The 18,878-nt window shown below is 40.3% G+C and overlaps 2 protein-coding genes across 3 annotated transcripts in view; both read right to left on the bottom strand.

The window, feature by feature from the left end:
* Positions 1-1,771, bottom strand: part of STX12 (syntaxin 12) — a 32,813-nt gene extending 31,042 nt beyond the window's left edge. Inside the window, exon 1 of the mRNA XM_019650176.1 lies at positions 1,514-1,771. Within this exon, the coding sequence (XP_019505721.1) occupies positions 1,514-1,631 (118 nt within the window). The 5' untranslated portion in view covers positions 1,632-1,771. The remainder of the gene's footprint in view (positions 1-1,513) is intronic.
* Positions 1,772-7,108: 5,337 nt separating this feature from the next.
* Positions 7,109-18,878, bottom strand: part of FAM76A (family with sequence similarity 76 member A) — a 23,702-nt gene continuing 11,932 nt past the window's right edge. Inside the window, exons 6-10 of one of the 2 annotated variants that reach the window (XM_019650270.1) lie at positions 17,144-17,230; positions 16,492-16,623; positions 12,094-12,229; positions 9,699-9,800; positions 7,109-9,166 (exon numbers count right to left, since the gene is read on the bottom strand). In XM_019650270.1, coding sequence (XP_019505815.1) covers positions 9,080-9,166; positions 9,699-9,800; positions 12,094-12,229; positions 16,492-16,623; positions 17,144-17,230 — 544 coding nt within the window. In that variant the 3' untranslated portion in view covers positions 7,109-9,079. The remainder of the gene's footprint in view (positions 9,167-9,698; positions 9,801-12,093; positions 12,230-16,491; positions 16,624-17,143; positions 17,231-18,878) is intronic. The other variant, XM_019650271.1, reaches the window with a different exon arrangement.

Genomic DNA, 18,878 nt, shown 5'->3' with positions numbered 1-18,878 from the left:
ACATGTTACTTATACCTCTTCTATAGCACTGATCCCTTTCAACTTTATATTTCAATTATTGTGTACTCCACAGAAACCCTTTTGAAACAATCCATGCAGTTCCTATAGTACTTACTACATGGCCTGATACTCAAATATATGTAGAATGATTTTACAAATAGACATTAAAATTAGATTTAGCCTTAACAGAACTTCTAGCCTTGAACCACAATTTTCTGATCTAACATGGATTACAGCTCCCTCACACACACAAAAATAACTGGAACACAAAGTACTATATTTTCTAACCAGTAGTCCATTAATTTTTTTTTAATTTCTGGATTTAACAGGCCACATATTCTTTCCACTTTCAAATCATCTCTTCCCATCAGAAACTTCCTGCCACTCAAATTCTACATTATGTATGCGTATTTAAGTTTAAAAGCAAAGTGATAGATTGTTCTTTAAAATGTAGAACATAATTGTAATTCAGGACCAACTAGTTCTACCTATTAACAAAGTACAGCCAAGTTCACAAAAACAGTAATAATAAACAACAAGGATGATCATGACCATTTTTCCAAGTAAAGTTGCTGCTGCTGACCTGCTGATAAAAGGCTTGGAGCTGATTCTCAGGCACAAGAAACAGCCTGTACTCGACTCATTCGGCCACTCACTCAGACCCTACTGGTGGGGACAGAATTTCAAGACAAGCAATGACCTTCTGAAATCCACCACCAGCTCTACCACCTCTTACTTGCTACGTGATTATGGCCAAGTCCCTGAGCTTCTCTGTATCAGATGTGTTCAAGAGCAGCTAAACAGGGAAGGAAAACAAAACCTTCATCAGCTTGGAAAACAAAAATACATGCAAATCTTTTGTTACAAAAGACAAAATAATGTAAATTGAAATGTTTTCGGTGAATTCTCTTTATTAAAACAGAGGTCATTTTATCCCTCAAATACAAGTCACTGTATCTGACTTCCAAGTTCATTAAAGGAAGAACTGTGTATTAAGTCATCCAAACACATCCATGCTCCACTTCCCTTAATTGAAAGCTGCTGATTTCCAAGGAGCCAGAAGCTGAGCAGAATGTAAACCTCAAGTCTACATCAGTAAACAACTCCCGATGCAAACTGGCCAAAGAGGAAAGAGAGGTGGGGGCGGGGGTGGGGTGGGAGTAGGCAGATGACAGGAAATACTCGACTGACCACTGCGCCAAGTCAACTTACTCACTGCTCTCGGGGTGACACACATACCCCCTCCCACCCTGGGGCTGTCAGGGCTGCTATTATGCCCCAACACAGTGAGGGCATAACTCCTAAGAAGAGACTCGAGCTTCCAGCTAGGGCTCGGGACCCTCAGAGGAGCCCGGCCTTGACAGACTCAGCTTGCCGCCTCCAGAGTGGAAAGGCCGAGACGGCCTCAGGTGTGGCCGCAGCCCCAGCCCCAGCCGAGCTCCGCGTCCCGGCAGCCTCACCCAGGCCTGTCCCCAGGACGAACCCCGCCCCCCAGCTCTGTCCCCTGGCTCACTGGCTTGGCTGATCCGCTGGATGTTGCCGCTGCAAGTCTGGATGATGCTGCTGAAGTCCCGGAGCTGGGGCCCCGAGGGCCCCGGGTTCCGGTACATGTCTAAGGGTCCGTAGGACATGACGAAGAGCTGAGACCTACTCGCCCTGCACCGCGGTCCTACCGGAAGCAGCTACCGAACCGGACCGCAGGCTGACGGGGAAACCGGGAAGAAAAAGGGCAGGGACGGGGCCGAGGCTGCGTGCGCACTAGCACCGCCCCCACGCAGCGCGCAAGCGTCCTCCCCGCTCTGCCTCACAGTGCGCCTGCGCCGCTGCAACTAGGACCTGGGTCGGTAGCTTAGAGACTGGACGCCCTGAGCCTTGGGGATGCGGGGCGGGGCATGACGTCACACCGATGAAGCTGGGATTGGTGGAACTGGGGTGGCGATGTTGTTTCTCGCCATGATACGGTGACAGTAGGCAAGAATTTTCGATTAGCATAAAATTGTACCAGATGATCTCAGCCCTAACATCCTATTCTGTTCTATTCTGAGAATTCAGGCCCAAATATGGGAGTATTCGACAACGTTGAAACTCAGATCCGTAACCAAATTTCTGAAATTCTTCACTCTGCTTTTATCATCTACCTCTTTGTTAGTAGCGGAGCACTTTTATGATTTACAAACCACTTTCATTTCTCATTCCACCCCTCTTCTAATCAAACAATAAAATAAAAAGAAAAGGAAGATTATCACGTACTATATGTGAAGCCTCACTGCAATTCAATTATTCATGAGCTCTTTCACAGCAAGGGACGGTGTTCTAACTATATTTTTACCTTCAGAATAATGAACAATCGATTTTTTAAACGTTGAAATAAAGTAACTGACCAAAGTAAGCGTTATTCTTTTTCCTTTGACAATTGAGAAAATTAAGCCCACAGAGGTTAATTTGCTTTTCTGAGATCTGACTGTAAAACCCAAACACTAAGCTAACTCCATCATCATCTGTACTTTCCTAAGACGTATTCTCATATTCCAAAATTCATTCTCCATTTAAATCCCTCCCAAATAGCCTCTTCATCTATATCCCAAACCAGTATTTCTTGGAGAACTAGACCCTCGAGTTTTAAAAATAATTTCCTTAAGTAATTTGAAGCGTATGACCTCAATGTTCTCTTAGAAGACTGCATTTTGTGAGCTTACGGTAAATGGAAAGACATGGGTTTGAGAGATCAAGGTAGGGAGGAGTGAAGGGGAACTGTCAAGGTTTGTTTCCTGTGCTCTCCACCCCACCCCAGCCTGCTTTGCAATCTCTGGGGAACGGTAAAGAAAGGAAGCTGCTTGCCTGCGTGGGAGGGGACCCCAAATGGTTGAATGAGCCTGCATTCAGACTTAAGAGCTTTTGTAAGCCAGTCTATCTCTATTTTTTGTTGGAGCATTTATAACAGCATTTTTTTCTCTATAGAAAGAGACAGATGACATTTGGGGGTGCTCATTCTGGTTAAAGCCCTACCATTTCTTAGCATCCACAGTTTTATGGCAAATCTTGTGGCAAATCATGTAAATTGTACTTTTTTTACCTATAAAATAGTCTTGAGAATGTTTTCATTTATACTTTATTCTATGTAAAGTGAAGTTCAGTAAAGGTATTTTTCTCTTAGCAACCGAAGACAGTGATTATTGTTGTTTTCTTTCTCTATCTAAAATTAAAAGTGGTTTTCCATCTGTGCCTTGTGCTATCTTGTGCTCTCTCTCATAGCGATACATTTGTACCTTGCAAATACTAGATGGCAAATGAACATTTACTGAATTTATACATGAATAATTAAAAATAACTACCATTTCTTAAATGCCTCCCCAGGCAATGTGAACAAAATGTACAAATATTTATCAGTAATCCCCAAGATAAGGGCCATGTGATAAAGAACTCCTGTGGCCTGACAAAGTTAGGTTTATTAGCTTAATGCTGCAAGGGAGACTGCACACCAGAGGAGTCATGGGGCATCCCGCCAAGCCCAGGAAGAGATAGTTATTCTAGGATTTGGGGAAAAGATGTGGTGTTTTGATATAGCCTAAAAGCATACCAGGCTATGTGTAAAGGGATTCTCATCAGGCCTGAGTTGATAAGAGGACTCAAGATCCTGTTTCCTTGGAAACTACATGAAGATAAGTGTGGAATGTTGTACCTGGAAACCCCTTATCTGAAGCTTTGCAAGTGGGTTGGAAAATTGAGGCTGCTTCTCTGTGTCAAAGTAACTCAGATCCTCCAGGAAAGAGCAGAATATTCCATTCTGATATTTCAATTAGCAAATTTCCTGAAAATCTGTGGTTTTAGAGAATGTTTTTCAGCATTATGTCTTTTTGTTAATTGACAAAAACAATTTTCATGGTTTGCACCCCGTCAAGGTAAGATTAATTCCTTGGTAACAGATAAGGAAACTTGTGTTCTCTAGAGGTTCTGCGTACTTGCTCAATGTCATACAGATATAAAGTTGCAGAGCCGTGATTCACACATATTCTATGACCCAGCAATTCTACTCCTAACTATACAATCAACAGATATGCCTACATATGTGTTCCAAAAACCAAGTATAGGAATGTTCATAATAGCATTTTTTAGGACTAAATGGCATTTTTCTGTATTAATTTTTATTGAGTTATAATTGACACACAATAGAATGCATAGATAGTAAGTGTTCAAATCAATGAATTTTGATACTTGGTATATACCCATGTTACTACCACCCAAACCAAGACATGGAACATTTTCATTACCATCCCAGAAATTTTCCTCGAGCTATGCTTTCTAATTAATTCCACTTATCCCCAGAAATCACTTTCTGATTTTTATCACTACAGATTAGTTTTGATTATTCTTGGATTTCATAGTGATGAAATCATATTTTATGTATTCTTCAGTATTTGGCTTGTTTCAATTAGTGATGTTTTTTGAGATTTATCCATGATGTTACATATATCAGTGGTTTGGTCCTTTTTATTGCTGAGTAGTATTTTATCATGTGAATATACTACAATTTGATTATCCATTCTCTTACTGATAGACATTCAGATTATTTCCAGTTTGGAGCTATTATGAAGAAGGCCAGAACAGCATTTATTTTTTACTAGTTCCAAACTGGAAACAACTGTCCATCAACAGTAGTGCTATAGAGCACAAAATAGTACAACTAGATGGAAACAACTACTTGACTTGGAGCTGATGGGTCCTGGAAAAACATTGATTCCCAAAAAATATTTCAAAATTAATTAAATTTAAAAAATAAAATAAAATCCAGGCCTAAAAAATTATCATTATTAGTGGGAATGCAAAACTGTACAACCACTTTGGAAAACATTTTGGCAGTTTCTTATAGCATTAAACATAAATTTACCGTACAATCCAGCAATCCAACAATCCCATTCCTAGGTTTTTACCCAAAAGTGAGAACATGTTCATATAAAGACGTATATGCAAATGTGTAGGGTAGCTACACATTTGGACAGTGTACTGTCCAAATTCTTAACCAATAGGGTCTAATTGGCATATTTAAATGGTTGTTTTAAGCCACTAAATATTGGGGTGGTTTGTTATGCAGGAATAATCATCAGAACACCCTGTAACTCCTTACAGTTTTCCCCAAAATAGCCCCTCCTCCAAGATCTTGCTGGCTTGTCAGTTGAGGATAGCTATACTGCAGGTAACACTGGGTCTTAAATTGCAGAAGATGGAACCAAAATCTGCTAAACTACTTTGAGGGTTATTTAGAATGGTTGAACCTCCCTGAAGAACTTAGAAGATGTCTCTCTCTATACTATACTATATTCTTCCCATATAGTGTTTTTTAAGACTGAATAAATGTATAATTTGATGATGCACACAATAAAAGTGGTCATAAACATAGCTCACTGTCTTAGTCTGTTTGGACTGCTGTTTAACAAAATATCACAGGCTAGGTGGCTTATAAACAAGATAAATTTCTCCCAGTTCTGGAGGCTGAAAAGTCCAAGATAAAGATGCCAGCAGGTTTGCATTATAGTAAGGGCCCTTTTTCTAATTCACAGCCAGCACCTCTGGCTGCGTCCTCATGTGGTAGAAGGTGCAAGGGAGCCTCTCTGGTGCCTCCATTAAAAAGGAACTAATTCCATTCATGAGGGCAGAGCCTAAGCACCTCCGGAAGGCCCCACCTCCTAATACTATCATGTTTGGGGGTTAGGATTTCTACATATGAATTCTGGGGAAAACACAAACATTCAGACCATAGAACCTACAAAATAAAACTATCTTCAATTTGTTTAGAGAAAATCAGTTGTCACTGAGTCTACAAAATGACCAGGATATGACAATGACAATCTCTGTAAGGCACCTGTTATTAATTTTAAAACCTACTAGCACCAAGCTTTCAAATTAATATTCTTCTCCTTAAGATGACATCTCAAAAACCTTTCACTCATACCTTATTAAGATTCATCCTGTATTATATTTTAAATAATGATAACTATAAAATCAATAAACAATGGTGGGGCCAGCCGAGTGGCATGTGGGTTAAGAGCTGGCTTGGGACGCCAGAGGGCCCTGGTTCGGATCCCACATATGAGGGCCAGTGACACTGCCCTCCACAGCTAAGATGCTGAACAATAGCTCAACCTGGAGCTGGGCTGTTGTGAGTCGCCGGTGACCGCTAGGCTGCAGCCCCTGCTGCAGTGGGTTGCCATGGGCTACCGTGTGTAGCCAGCAGCTAGCATGAGCGTCCAGCAGCCACAGTGAGCAGCCGTCCAGAAACCAGGGACTGATCCGCCTCGCCTGGGAAGAGTGCAATGATGGTGCCAACTTGGGCCAGTGAAGCAACATCCTCCACAATTAGACTGAAGAACAAAAGGACAGCAACTTGTCTGTTCCCCTTCCCCCAATTCCCCAGCACTGTTCCCATCCCCCAAATCCCAATTTAAAAAAAAATCTTTAAAAAAAAATGCATAAAAAAAAGAATATTGGACAAAAAGAAACAATGGTGTTGTCCAATATTCCACTAAATGGAAGCCCCATGAGAACAGTAACTGTTGGTTTTCTTCACTGCTGTATCCTCATTGCCTAGCATAGTGTTTATAATAAAACAAGCATTTAAACCGCATAAATAAAATCACAGAAAGAAAGAGAATGAGTTTATTCTCTGTGGATATAAAACTCCCTAAAAGCAGTTAGGCTTTTAATTTCATAAGTCGACAAGCAAGACAAACTCACTGTTTTCTAGGTTGAAGGGGATATATGTTTATTGGTGAACCAGCAAGAAATCAATGAAAAAAAACACCAACAATTATACTTGAGTCAATATGAATTTTTATTAACACACATTTGTCAAAGTCTGTACAAACCAACACATTCCTGTGTTTTAAAATGTCCATTATTACAAACATACAAATAAACAAAAGGTATTACCAAAAGTTAGCTACTCAATTTCATGGTAAAACAGTGTCATGATTTTTAAAAACCAAAATTTCAAGACTGAGGTTTCTTTCTTCCCTTTTTTAGAGCTTGTGGAAAGTTAGAAAATGCATGGATTTGCTTTATATTAAATGCCAAGACCTTAAAAAAAGATTTAGTATAAAACTAAGTACGTATGTGTTTTTATAGTCACTCCATGTAACAGAATTTCTCGAGTCTTGAAAATTAAACAAACAAACAAAAACCATGACTGCAACGTTTTTCACAATCTTTTCCCCACAGTCAACATATATGCATCTGAAAAATATTGTCTGACAGTTTGTCTGTACCTAAAAGCTTCTCATTCAAAAAGTTATAAAACTACTTAGCACTGCCCTTTCTCCTGCTTAGACGGGAAAATTACATCCCCTACTAGAGTGATATAGAAGCAACATGGTCCATTGTTTCTCTATCAGAAGGAAGCCACCCATTTCCACATCTCTGTCCCATTATGTGCATGGTTCCACTTGTGACAATGCTATCACAACTTAGAAGCATCTGCTTCTAGGAAATGCCTAGCAAGTTAAACTTACTGCTACAATTTTGGTAGACTGAGGTACAAATGTCATCTGCCCTTATAATTACCTCGAGTACCCCCTGATAAATGATTCCCAGGTAGGTGGTTTTACTGTTTCATGGCACACGACACAGCTCTAATATCTTTCACAAACATTGCAAAGAGGACCTGAGAGTATGGCTAGAAATGCCAATTTATCCCCTCTCCTAGAAAACTAAATCAATGTGCCTACTGGGTCAAGAAGGGAAAACGGGACAAGAAAAATTCTGGCAAAGGCCAAGCTGCTTCTGAGAAGCACCTGTTTTCAACACATGTCTATTAAAAGCAGGGAGTGTCCAGGCTGGAGTGGGTGAGAAGTGGGGACAAGGGCCAATGATATAATTTCTTCCCATCAGACTCAGAGTTCATACTTGAGCAGCTTGTACTGACCTGTAAAATGATCTGTAGTTCAAATGTTATCCGATTTTTAATCTGCTCATGTAAAAAAAAAAAAAATGTTCTCTAACAATGGCCCAGTATGACAACTGGTAGAAGCAAGTAAAGGGTATTGTTTTTTTTAAAAAAAAGAAGTGGCAGTGTGAGAATTTAAAAATTAGTCACATAAAACCACCAGGAAAGGGGAGGGGAGGAAAGTGTCCAGTACAACCTGGACAACCTTTTTTTCTGCCCTTACTTATAAAGACAGACTGCTCAAATCTTTGCTACCTCCCTTAAGTATCATCTTAAATGCTCTTCCAAGAAACCTTCCAAAAGGCACTTAACTCCATACTTATGCATTGAATTGTTTCACCTTAACAATCAGTTTTTAAGACTCCAAGGTAACAAGAAAGAAAATTAATTCTTTTACCTTGTTACCAAGGTAACGAGAAAGAAAACTGATTCTTTTACTAAAAATGAGAGTAGGACTTTTTTTTTTTAAAGAGGCATCACTTTTACAAGAACAAGCTAGGCTACCATTATTCCTTTATCAAGAAAGTTTCTTTTTTTAAAAAATAAATAAAACTCTGGCTATACATAGTACAAAGTTCATACATAATATACCTGGAAAAAAACCCAAGAGTATACCCTGAAGCAAAAGGTTTACTGGAGAGAGAAAGCCTCGTCCATTGTACCAAGTCTTAAGGTGGCAGTTTTCAAAGTTCAGAGGGTGGCAGTGATATGGAATTAATGCCAAACTATTTGCTCATGGGTATGGCAGGATGCAATGATAGACCAAAAAAAAAAAAAATCATTCTGCACATAACACTCACTGAGTAGTAACCACCACAAAAAAAAAAAAAAGACGAAAAGAAAACCGAGTAGTACCGAGACAGAGACAAAGCTAGTAGTACTAAGTAAAGGTGAGGGAAACAGGGAAGGGGGAGAGGATTGGGAGCGTGAAAGAGCGAGAGAGCTTAAAACCCCAAACATTCAAGCATGCAGCCATAACACAGCACAAACCAGGTGTTCCCATTCAGCCCACTGCAATCACACAAGGATAACTGTAATAAAATAGAAATTTCTTAAGAAAGCTTGCAGTTCCCAGGGAACAGCCGAGTCGCCAACCCTAACCCAGGAATCCATTCGTTGTTGCTCGAAGCCTCCTGTGGTCTCTCACGGAGAGGTTATAGCTCCTGACTTCTCGGACTTCTTGCTCTTGGACAAGGCAGCTGCTTGCTTCAGGAGCTCTCTGTTTTTGGCCTTAAAAAAAGAAGAAAAAAATCAGTGCTAGAAGGATATTTTAATAGGATAAGATATGTTTCTCGTGCAGATGCTAAGGCAGACAATGTAGAGGGTCAGGAAAACATGAACAGATTCCAGAGGTAGAAAACAACAGAAGGCTGGCTCTAGGGCTCGGTTCAGGAGAAAGAAAGTATTTGCTGGGGGTGAATCAGTGTACTTCAGTCTTCTGGGATCCACTGTTACAAAAGGATGCTTTATGCAACACAAACCAACCATGGAGCGCTTTAATGTACTGGATAAACAGAACTCATGATTCAGATATCTGGGGTCACATCTGGCTTATCCAAAATCAAAGAACACATTTATGAATTCGACTGTTTTTGAGGAGAAAAGATCAGAACACATCTAAGAGTGAAACAATAAAAGACAGCTATAATGTAGATTACTGTGATTGGTCAATACTTTGAGAATAAAGAAATCTAAAAGATGATCGCTTAAAATACAATCAACTAAATACACATGAGTTACCACATAAAATAAGCAGAGTCACCTGCAATTGTTCTGTGACTTCTTTGTGGGTTTTCTCCATTTGGTTCATTTTGGCTCTCATCTGAGATTCTTGGTACTGAAAATCAGCCTTTAACTCTGTGATCTGAGGGGAAAAAGGCAGAGTGACCAGAAGAAATTTCTGTGCCATGAAAAATGTTTTGGTACCAGAGAGCTAAATGGTTCCCCAAATTAATGAAATCCAGGGCTCTCTTAAAGAGCTACACCTAAATTGAAGTCAGGGAATTCCAAATCCTATTTTTTCCAAAGATTTCCTGAAAATTACACAAAATCTGAAATAGTATTTCTGATACTTAGCCACTAGCAGGTTTTAAAGATTTCATGTAAACCTCCTAATACCCACATCCAAATAAATCAGTGATTATAATGCAATTTGACTGATGGTTTGAGGGAAGCCATGAAAATAATAGCTGCTGTCACTTACTGAATTTTTACCCTGTTCCAGGCAAACATTAAGGCAAATATTATATTACTTCATTCAATACTGTTAACCCGAGGGGAGTAATACTATTCTTTACATTTTATAGATGAGAAAACCAGGCCTTAGAAAGGGTTAAGTAACATGGCCAAGATCATATATATCAGCAAATGGCAGAGCTAGAATTCAAACCCCAGGCCGCCTTCTACTGCCAAGCTATTCAAGGAGCACAGAGAAGAAATACTTAAATTAGAAAAATGATATGTGAGCTGAGTTTTAAGGTACAAGCAGCACCGGAACATGAGGGAAAGAGAAGGGCACCCAAGCAAAGGGACCGGCATGGGTATAGGCAGAGAGGGCAAGATAATGCAGAGCTTGTTCAAATGGACTGATGAGCAGAGAGCGGCAGATGAGGCTAGACAGGCAGCAGGACGCAAAGGAGCCTGCATTCCAAGCCAAGGACTGACTTCGATCCTGAAAGTTATAGGAACAATCTACCATTTGTCTTTGCTCCTTTTAAAATCCTCACTTTACAAAGCAGGAGAAACAAGTGTTCATTTTGTCTCTATTGTGCAAAAGTCCTTTTATGTGTCATTCTGCTCTAGTGCATGAAGAAAATATACTTAAATCCACTTTTATCTGATAGCCATGTATTAATAGTAAAGTGTAAAGTAAACTCTTCCCATGAATCTCCATCTTACTGGAAGAAGGACGCATAGCACAGTAGAAAGAACAGTATGGTCAGAAAGACTTGAGTTCATTCCTTTGTTCTGCCATTCACATGTGTGAATTGGACATGTCATTTACTTTCCTTGGGTCCATTTTCTCATCTGTAAAATGAGGTCGAAATTAGACTGAAAGAAAGCACGTGACAGTTTTAATGTTATAAATGTCTTTGTTAGCCACTGGAATGAATCACAGCATTCTAAACTTGGCACAAGACAACCTACAGCCTCGGGGGAAAAACCAGTTAGTTGAAGAGACTGAAGAACCCTAAGAGGAAAAATATTGGAGGCACTTGTAATCTATGAAATGATGAGGATAATAATTCCTACCTCAAAGGATTATGAGAATAAATGAGTTAATACATATAAAGCACTTAGAGTCAGGCACATAGAAAGCATCCAATAGAAGTTAGCTACTATTATCAGCATTATTAATATACTAAGGCAAAAATGAGACAGTTTCTAAGAACCTGGAAATAAGAAATAACTAGACATGACTCAGAACAAGGATGTAAAAAGTTCCCTTAAAGAGGGAGGATGGCTCTTAGGCCAGAATACAACTTTACTGAAGATTAACGAGTTTAAAGAGTGGATCACTCAGAAAGGGAGTTGTCAGCCATGGAAGCAAAGTGATGCAAGTCATGAAGGAAGGCCTACCTGAACATGGTCCAGGGAGGAGGGAGACCTGGCCCACATATTGTGAGTATTACCGTCCCACAGACATGGCCATCCCAATAATAGAGATGGAAGCATCAGGTTCTCTTAGCCTGAGAGCATTAAAAATTGCAATTATGTAACTACCTCCTCTTGTCCCAACTGCATGCTCATTCAGCACTTTCTGATTACAACCTTCCAAAGAAGCTCATACTAAGAATAGTACTCAGTTACGTGCCCCACTGTGATCAAGAAGGAGCATTGTGGTTTTATACATCATCTCTGTAAGCTTGATTAACATGAGTTCTCCCTGAGAAGTGGGAGCTCCCTCCAAATACTGAGAAAAATCAACTTTCTAGACCCATTTGACTGAGGTGGATTCTTTACGGTAATACCATGCCATGAGTTATCTTGGCAGACAGCAGGCCTCTCCCGAGGATATCCCAACCTTACCACCGGATCTCTCTCAAAGCATCAACGGTAAGTACCCAACAAATATCAGTTAAATATTAGCATCATGCCCTACCCCACATATCTTACCCTCACATCACCTGGCCTGAGAGGCATTAACTACACCATACCTTCTTCTCTTTCTCTAAAATCATTTGATCCTTTTGATGCAGCATTTTCTTCAGAGTGGCTACTTCTTCCTTCAGTTGGGCAATGATGACAAAGTGGTCAGTGCCTGGTGAGTCCAGAGCAAGGTCTGGGGAGAAGCTGAAGGGGAAAATGGAGAGGAAAAAACAAATTGTTAACTTGGATGGATAAACTTTTTTTCTATCTGAGGACACATCATAAGTCACTCGACTACAAGCTCAAGGGCAGGAGTAACTATTTGAATTCCCAGCAATAAACTGAACAGGCAAGGTGGTCATCAGGTAACTATACCAACCAAAGCCACAACCTGCAGCATTCCTGCAGCACCTTCTCTCACATTCAGGACTAATTTCACAAGAGCCAAGGATATTCTCTTTTAGCTTCACTGAAGATCCCCAATTATTTATGGGTGACACAGTCATCATTTTTTGTGATTAGAGATTTTCCCTAGAATCTGGATTAATGATCAATTGTAAGTGCATGCGTTTTTCTTAAATGTTCCTTATAGAACTCGTCTTTTGGTTCTTTGTATTCTGCACCCAAACACTGTGGCGTGGTACAGCTGCTGAGAAGCTGCTACATTCCACCCCAGGAGCAGTCAGTCCTTTTTAAAAAGGATTAAAAGAAGATGAAATTAATTGGAAGGAAGTCAACTTCCCCCATACTCCAATTGGCCTACTGATTGCCACTTCCAATATCAAGAATTATGTGGCATTTAGTTAAGAAAGGAACAAAGAGAAGGCAAACTCCCGCGTCACATCACAACCGGGGTTTTCAACAGATTCCTCCCCATAACAGGACCTGAGCGCCTCATTTTGTTAGGCTGCCAGGTGAACTTGGTCCTTTCAGTGGAGTCTCCTAACCAGGACCAGTTTCGGGGAATCTGTAACCCACTGAAACTGTATATACAATTCTGTGTACAATTATATGTACACAATGGGTTGTTTCTAGGGTGAGGATCCACAGCTTCAACTGGCTGGTCAGAGGTGTCTTAGATCTAAAAGAAGTTAAGGAATCACTGCCAAGAGGGTCAAATCCTGCCCTTCTCTGGAGACGTCCCAAAGGAAGGCTCTTTACTTTTCCCAGGGCAACCTTGAAAGTAAAATGCAAATCTGTTTTTCCTAAGCAGACACTGGAATACTGATTCCCAACTCCCTATATCACTAGAGCAATAATTCTAGTTCGCCCTCGCTGTTCTTTCTTTCCTGTATCTTAAACCACATCTAATAACCAGCATTTCTCTACACAGCTGGAAACTCCAAATAGCAAGCCGAACCACTGGACAAACTTCCTGATAGTTACCAAGTCAAACATTTCTATGGCTAGAATGGGGAGACATAATCCATTGGTAAGAATATTGCCCCTCAGTCTACATGAAGCATATGAGAAGAATGTCAGAAGAATGGACCAATGCTTTCATAACTGATGAACATGCAGAATTACTGGGTAACAAAGACTAAATGCAAAATAATAAAATAAGGCATGCAGGAGAAAATATTGACAGGCCCCAACAGTCTCCACTAGTTTCAATGCCTGCCAAGGGACTGTCTTTCCTCAACCCAACAGAATCTGTCTAAACCCATAAATAGAGCGACGAATGAAATGGAGTAATGGGCTAGTATAAACAACTTCTGGTTGTCCTGAAAGCTCCTAAGCCTCTGCACTACCTGTTTCTTGAGAGAGGGAGGATTCTTCCCATACCAATAAACTGTTGATAAAACCAGTCGTGTCTATCCTGTGTTAGGGCCTAACCTTCCTAACTCTCTAACTTCTGATTAATAAGAACTGATGGGAATCAAAATGAAAGCTCATAGGTTAGCAAGGCAGAAAATTGGATCTAGTTTCTTTGCAAAAACCTCCAATGACAGGGAACTCACTATTTTCTCCAGGGAGTCTTGCCTTTTCCAAAAGCTTTTAATATAAGAACAATCTTCCCTGGGTTGAGCCCAAAACTGCCTCCCTGTCATTCCTACCCATTGGTCCTGGGTCTGTCCTTAAAGACCACACAGAGTAAGTCTAATCTTTCAGGCATATTTCAGATGGAGAATAAAATAAAACTACCAGGAAAAGAATGTCCTTTAGAAACAGTAAACCACAAGGTGTATCTGGGTGTCACCCATCGTTGACAGTGCTTTTTAATTGCCAAGAGAACAATAAACAAATATGATCAAAAGGTAGCTGGTGTATTTTCTCATGGAAAGAAAGCTAGAAATGAACTCAGATTTTCCTCAAATTGAAAAGTTTTTGTTACAATTTCAACAAACTAGAAAATATAAGAGGGAGGCTGTGAACAGGATCCTAAAAAAAAAAGAAAGAAAGAAAGAAAGAAAGAAAGAAAGAAGAGGCATTTTATAAGTATAAAACCATTAGAGAAATGGTTTTATTAAAAAAAAACAAAAAAACCCTTAAGTAATTAAAGTAATGTATAATGCATTCTCTCTATACAATATGAAAAGGCTAATGATTAAAGAAGAAAAGGAGAAAAAATATTCAAATATGCCTCAATATTTTAAAAATGAATTAAGAGAGGAAAATGTGGTAGTATAGAAAGGCCAATGGAAACTGTTAGAGAGCAACCTGAAGAAGACATGAGGCAGTAAACTGAAAAAATAGGAACATAAATCCATAAACTATATGGATTATTTCAAAAGTGGAGCCAGGAAAGTGGATTGTGATTAATTAAAAACTGGAAAGCAACTACAATAGATAGGTAATATTTGGTACAAAATTGAATTCAAGATAGATATTCATAAAAAAGTTTCGGTTTATAGGACATTAAAAAAGGTCTGTCAAAAAAACAAAGCCTGGGCCGGCCTGCGGCGTGTTGGTTAAGAGCTGGCTTGGGACGTCAGAGGGCCCAGGTTCAAATCCCACATATGAGGGCCAGTGACACTGCCCTCTACAGCTAAGATGCTGAACAACAGCTCAACATGGAGCTGGGCTGCCGTGAGTCAACTGCGGCGTAGGCTGCAGCCCCTGCTGCAGTGGGTTGCCATGGGCTACCGTGTGTAGCCAGCAGCCAGCGTGAGCGGCCAGCAGCCGCNGTGAGCGGCCGTCCAGAAGCCAGTGACTGATCTGCCTCATCCGGGAAGAGCGCAATGATGGTGCAATGATGGAAGCAACGTCCTCCACAACTAGACTGAAGAACAACAGCAACTTATCTGTTCCCCTTCCCCCAATTCCCCAGCGCTGTTCCCATCCCCCAATTCCCCAATAAAAATTTTTAAAAAACAAAACAAAACAAAAACAAAAACAAACCCTTGTTAGAATGTTTTCAAAATGACAAAAAAGAAAAAGACATAAATAAAAAGTAAAACAGAAAAGGGTAAATGTAATTTACCTTGTGCTATGAACTTTTAAAAGAAAGAAATGCAAACAAGAGGAATACAGTGCTCAGATTACTAACGCAGGAACATTCGAATGGAACTTGTAGAATGTATGAGAATAATTTTTGTGGCAGCAGAAAAATTTTCCAAATTTCCAAGTTAGTAGGGTAAACTATTTTTTTAAATTAGCATGTACATTTCAAGAAGAAAAATGGTATTTTAAGGTCTTTTCCAGAGGACATTATGAAAGGCCATGCACCTAAGTTTTAAGGATCAGTATCCTACTTGAGGAAAACAATCACCGCTGATGACCAGGTGCAATAAAACACTGAACAGAAAGCGTAAGTTTTTCGCTTGGAGTATTCATAGCAATGGACAGCCAAGAATAGTGGCAGTATCTCAAGAACAAAATAAGCTAAAAGAAGGCAAACTTTAAAGACTGGTTGGTTAAACTAAAGAATATAAGTAAGCTTTTTCCAAGTCATTCAAACACAGCCTGGGTCATAAGTGAACACAAAACAGAAATGATGAACCTAACGGCTGTGGGTCCTGGCTTAGGCCTTTATAAAAGCAGGGCATTCAGAAAGGTTCACTCCTTGAAGTCGTTCTGCAGGATCATGAACCTGACAGAGGTGATGGGAGAATCTGTGCGACAGCTACTTTCTTTGGAATGGCCAGGCTAGTTGCTCAGAGAACGGTAAAGCTGACCAGAAAGATAGGCTTTATGATTCCTTCCCCTCTGTAATCTGATTATCTAAGTTAAGTATTTCCAGGAGGCTGAATTAATAAAGATTAAAATCAGTGATACTAATAGTTAAAAAGACACCCTGCAGAGTCTGAAATCAAGCTGATGAAGAAGGTAACAGGAAAGAGTCAAGTTCACAGATGCTTTATACTCCCCTAAATATTCTCAATAAAATTTAGCCCTGTTAAACTTATATGCTGGTCTGCTCCCAAATGCACCACTGGCTAGGAGGGCGAACTGAGATTGGAAGGAGTTTTCAGAATGGAAATGATTGCAAGGATTTTAGGGAAGAGTGTATCAGGTGGTCTCACTTCAGGATGCTGGTCCCTGGAGGAACAAAAAAATGGTTGGCCCCAAGACTCTGTTGGGAAGCAATCCACTGCACCAACATGGACGGGACACTCCGGGTATTAGGACAAAGCAGCTCGTAAGAGGAAGCATTGCTGAGAAGGAGAGATGAAAGGAATAAAAATATGCATTTAGACAGGCTTAAAATGAAACAAAAATATTTAAATGCATCTCATTCTCTCCTGATCCAGTGTCTGCACTGGGCTATCTTTCTGCAGACTAAGGAAGCAGGGATCATCCCTCAGACTGAGCAATACTGCCTTAACTCCAACTTGCCTCTGCTCTGCCTGTCAAGACTGACTCCTGCAATGCCTGGAGGAGGCTTTAGGCACAGATCACATTGCAAACCATCCTGCAGTTGACTTCTTAGAATTAGTGTGGAGAGTTATTTGTGGACTAAAGAATTCGACTGCTATTAAATCCAATTAAATGCTCTTGTCTTTTAATGACAATATTAAATTTATAAAAAAAAATATCAGTACTGCTTGTTTAAGGGATACCAGTAGCTAGCGTAGTGCCCCTAAGAGGTTCACTGACAACCATAGACTAGCTCCAAGGCACATCCTAAAATATATTCCTGTTTCAGGAACTGTGTATGCATTTCAAATGGCTCACCTGTCTCCATTGGTTGTGACTGACTCAAACTTGGATTTTTTCTTTGGAATTTCATTTTGAATCGAAGACGTAGAAAGTGTTTTCTGGCTTTTAACGGCAAAAGTAGAAAGACAAACATTAGAAATCAAAGATTAACAAAACATCATGATGAACGTGTTAAATGAGGCCATGCAATATCATAGCTCTTCTATGCAAGAGCTATTTATTCTTGGTTATTAAAATCCAGTTAGCTCAGCTGGTTAGAGCGCAGTGCTCACAACACCAAGGCTGCCAGTTCCATCCCCGCATGGGCTGCTGAGCTGTGCCCCCCACAACTAGACTGAAACAACTACTTGATTTGGAGCTGATAGGTCCTGGAAAAACACACTGTTCCCCACCACCACCACCCCGCAAAAAAACATTAAGAAAAAAAATCCACCAAGGTGTTGATTTTGTAGGTCCTGGATACATCAGTGGCTCATTTCCATAAGCCCCCAAAATTCTTAGCCTTAACTCAATATCACCTGCCTTATTAATAAGTATGAGAACAGAGTCAATAAAACTTCAGAAGTACAATCTATCTTACAATTTAAAAAGTACTTTTACAGTGTTTCACATGCATCTTATAAATGTATGAGGTATATACAAGGTATTATTCCTACTTTGCAGAAACTGAGGCTCTTCAATGTTAACTGACCTACCCAACCAAGGACATACAGCTAGTTAATAGTAAAGCTGGAACTAGATTCTAGGTTGACATATTTGACCTCCTAGTCCCGTTCTTCTTCACTATAGCTCTGTGAACCTACTGGGGTCCCACAACAACACTAAAAATCACTTTTAGCCCTAATAAGTCGATCGTCTAAAACTGGTATGCAACCCTTTCACTTTAATGGGTGTCCAATTGCCAAGCCCAAAGGATGCTTCAGACCCTTTCTTACTTGGCCTCTTTTCAATATTTGATACCATGCCATCCACCCTCCTCCCAGCTTTATTGGGGAATAATTGACAAATATAATTGTATATATGTAAAGGGTACAATGTGATGTTTTGATATACATATACATTATGGAATGATTACCAAGATCAAGATAATTAACACATCCATAACCTCACAGTTAACTTTTTTTTTAAAAAAGTGAGAATGCTTAAGATCTACTCTCAGCAGTTCTCAAGTATATAATATACTAATTATAGTTAACTCTGTTGTTAGATACTCAGAACTTATTCTTCCTATAATTGCAAGTTTGTACCCTTTGGCCTACATCTCCTCATTTCCCCCTCCCCAAGCCCCTGGAAACCACCATTCTGTTTTATGAAATCAGCTTTTTAAAAAATATCCCCCATAGGGCCAGCCAAATGGTGCGTTGGTTAAGAGCTGTATTAGGACACCAGCTCTGAGCAGCAGGGCCCCGGTTCAGATCCCACATGAGGGCCAATGACACTGCCCTCTACAGCTAAGATGGTGAACAACAGCTCAACCTGGAGCTGGGCTGCCGTGAGTCACCGGCGACAGTGTAGGCTGCAGCCCCTGCTGCAGTGGGTTGCCATAAGCTACCGTGAGTGGCTGGCCAGCCGCTCACAGCGGCTGCTGGCCGCTCACGCTGGCTGCTGGCTACACACAGTAGCCCATGGCAACCCACTGCAGCAGAGGCTGCAGCCTACGCCATCGCCGGGGATTCATGGCAGCCCAGCTCCAGGTTGAACTGTTGTTCAGCATCTTAGCTGTAGAGGGCAGTGTCACTGGCCCTCATAT

This window comes from Hipposideros armiger, unplaced genomic scaffold (assembly GCF_001890085.2).
Source record: "Hipposideros armiger isolate ML-2016 unplaced genomic scaffold, ASM189008v1 scaffold_138, whole genome shotgun sequence".
NCBI classification, from domain to species: domain Eukaryota; kingdom Metazoa; phylum Chordata; class Mammalia; order Chiroptera; family Hipposideridae; genus Hipposideros; species Hipposideros armiger.
The sequence above is the reverse complement of the archived record's forward strand: the minus strand, read 5'-3'. Positions and strand labels throughout refer to the sequence as shown.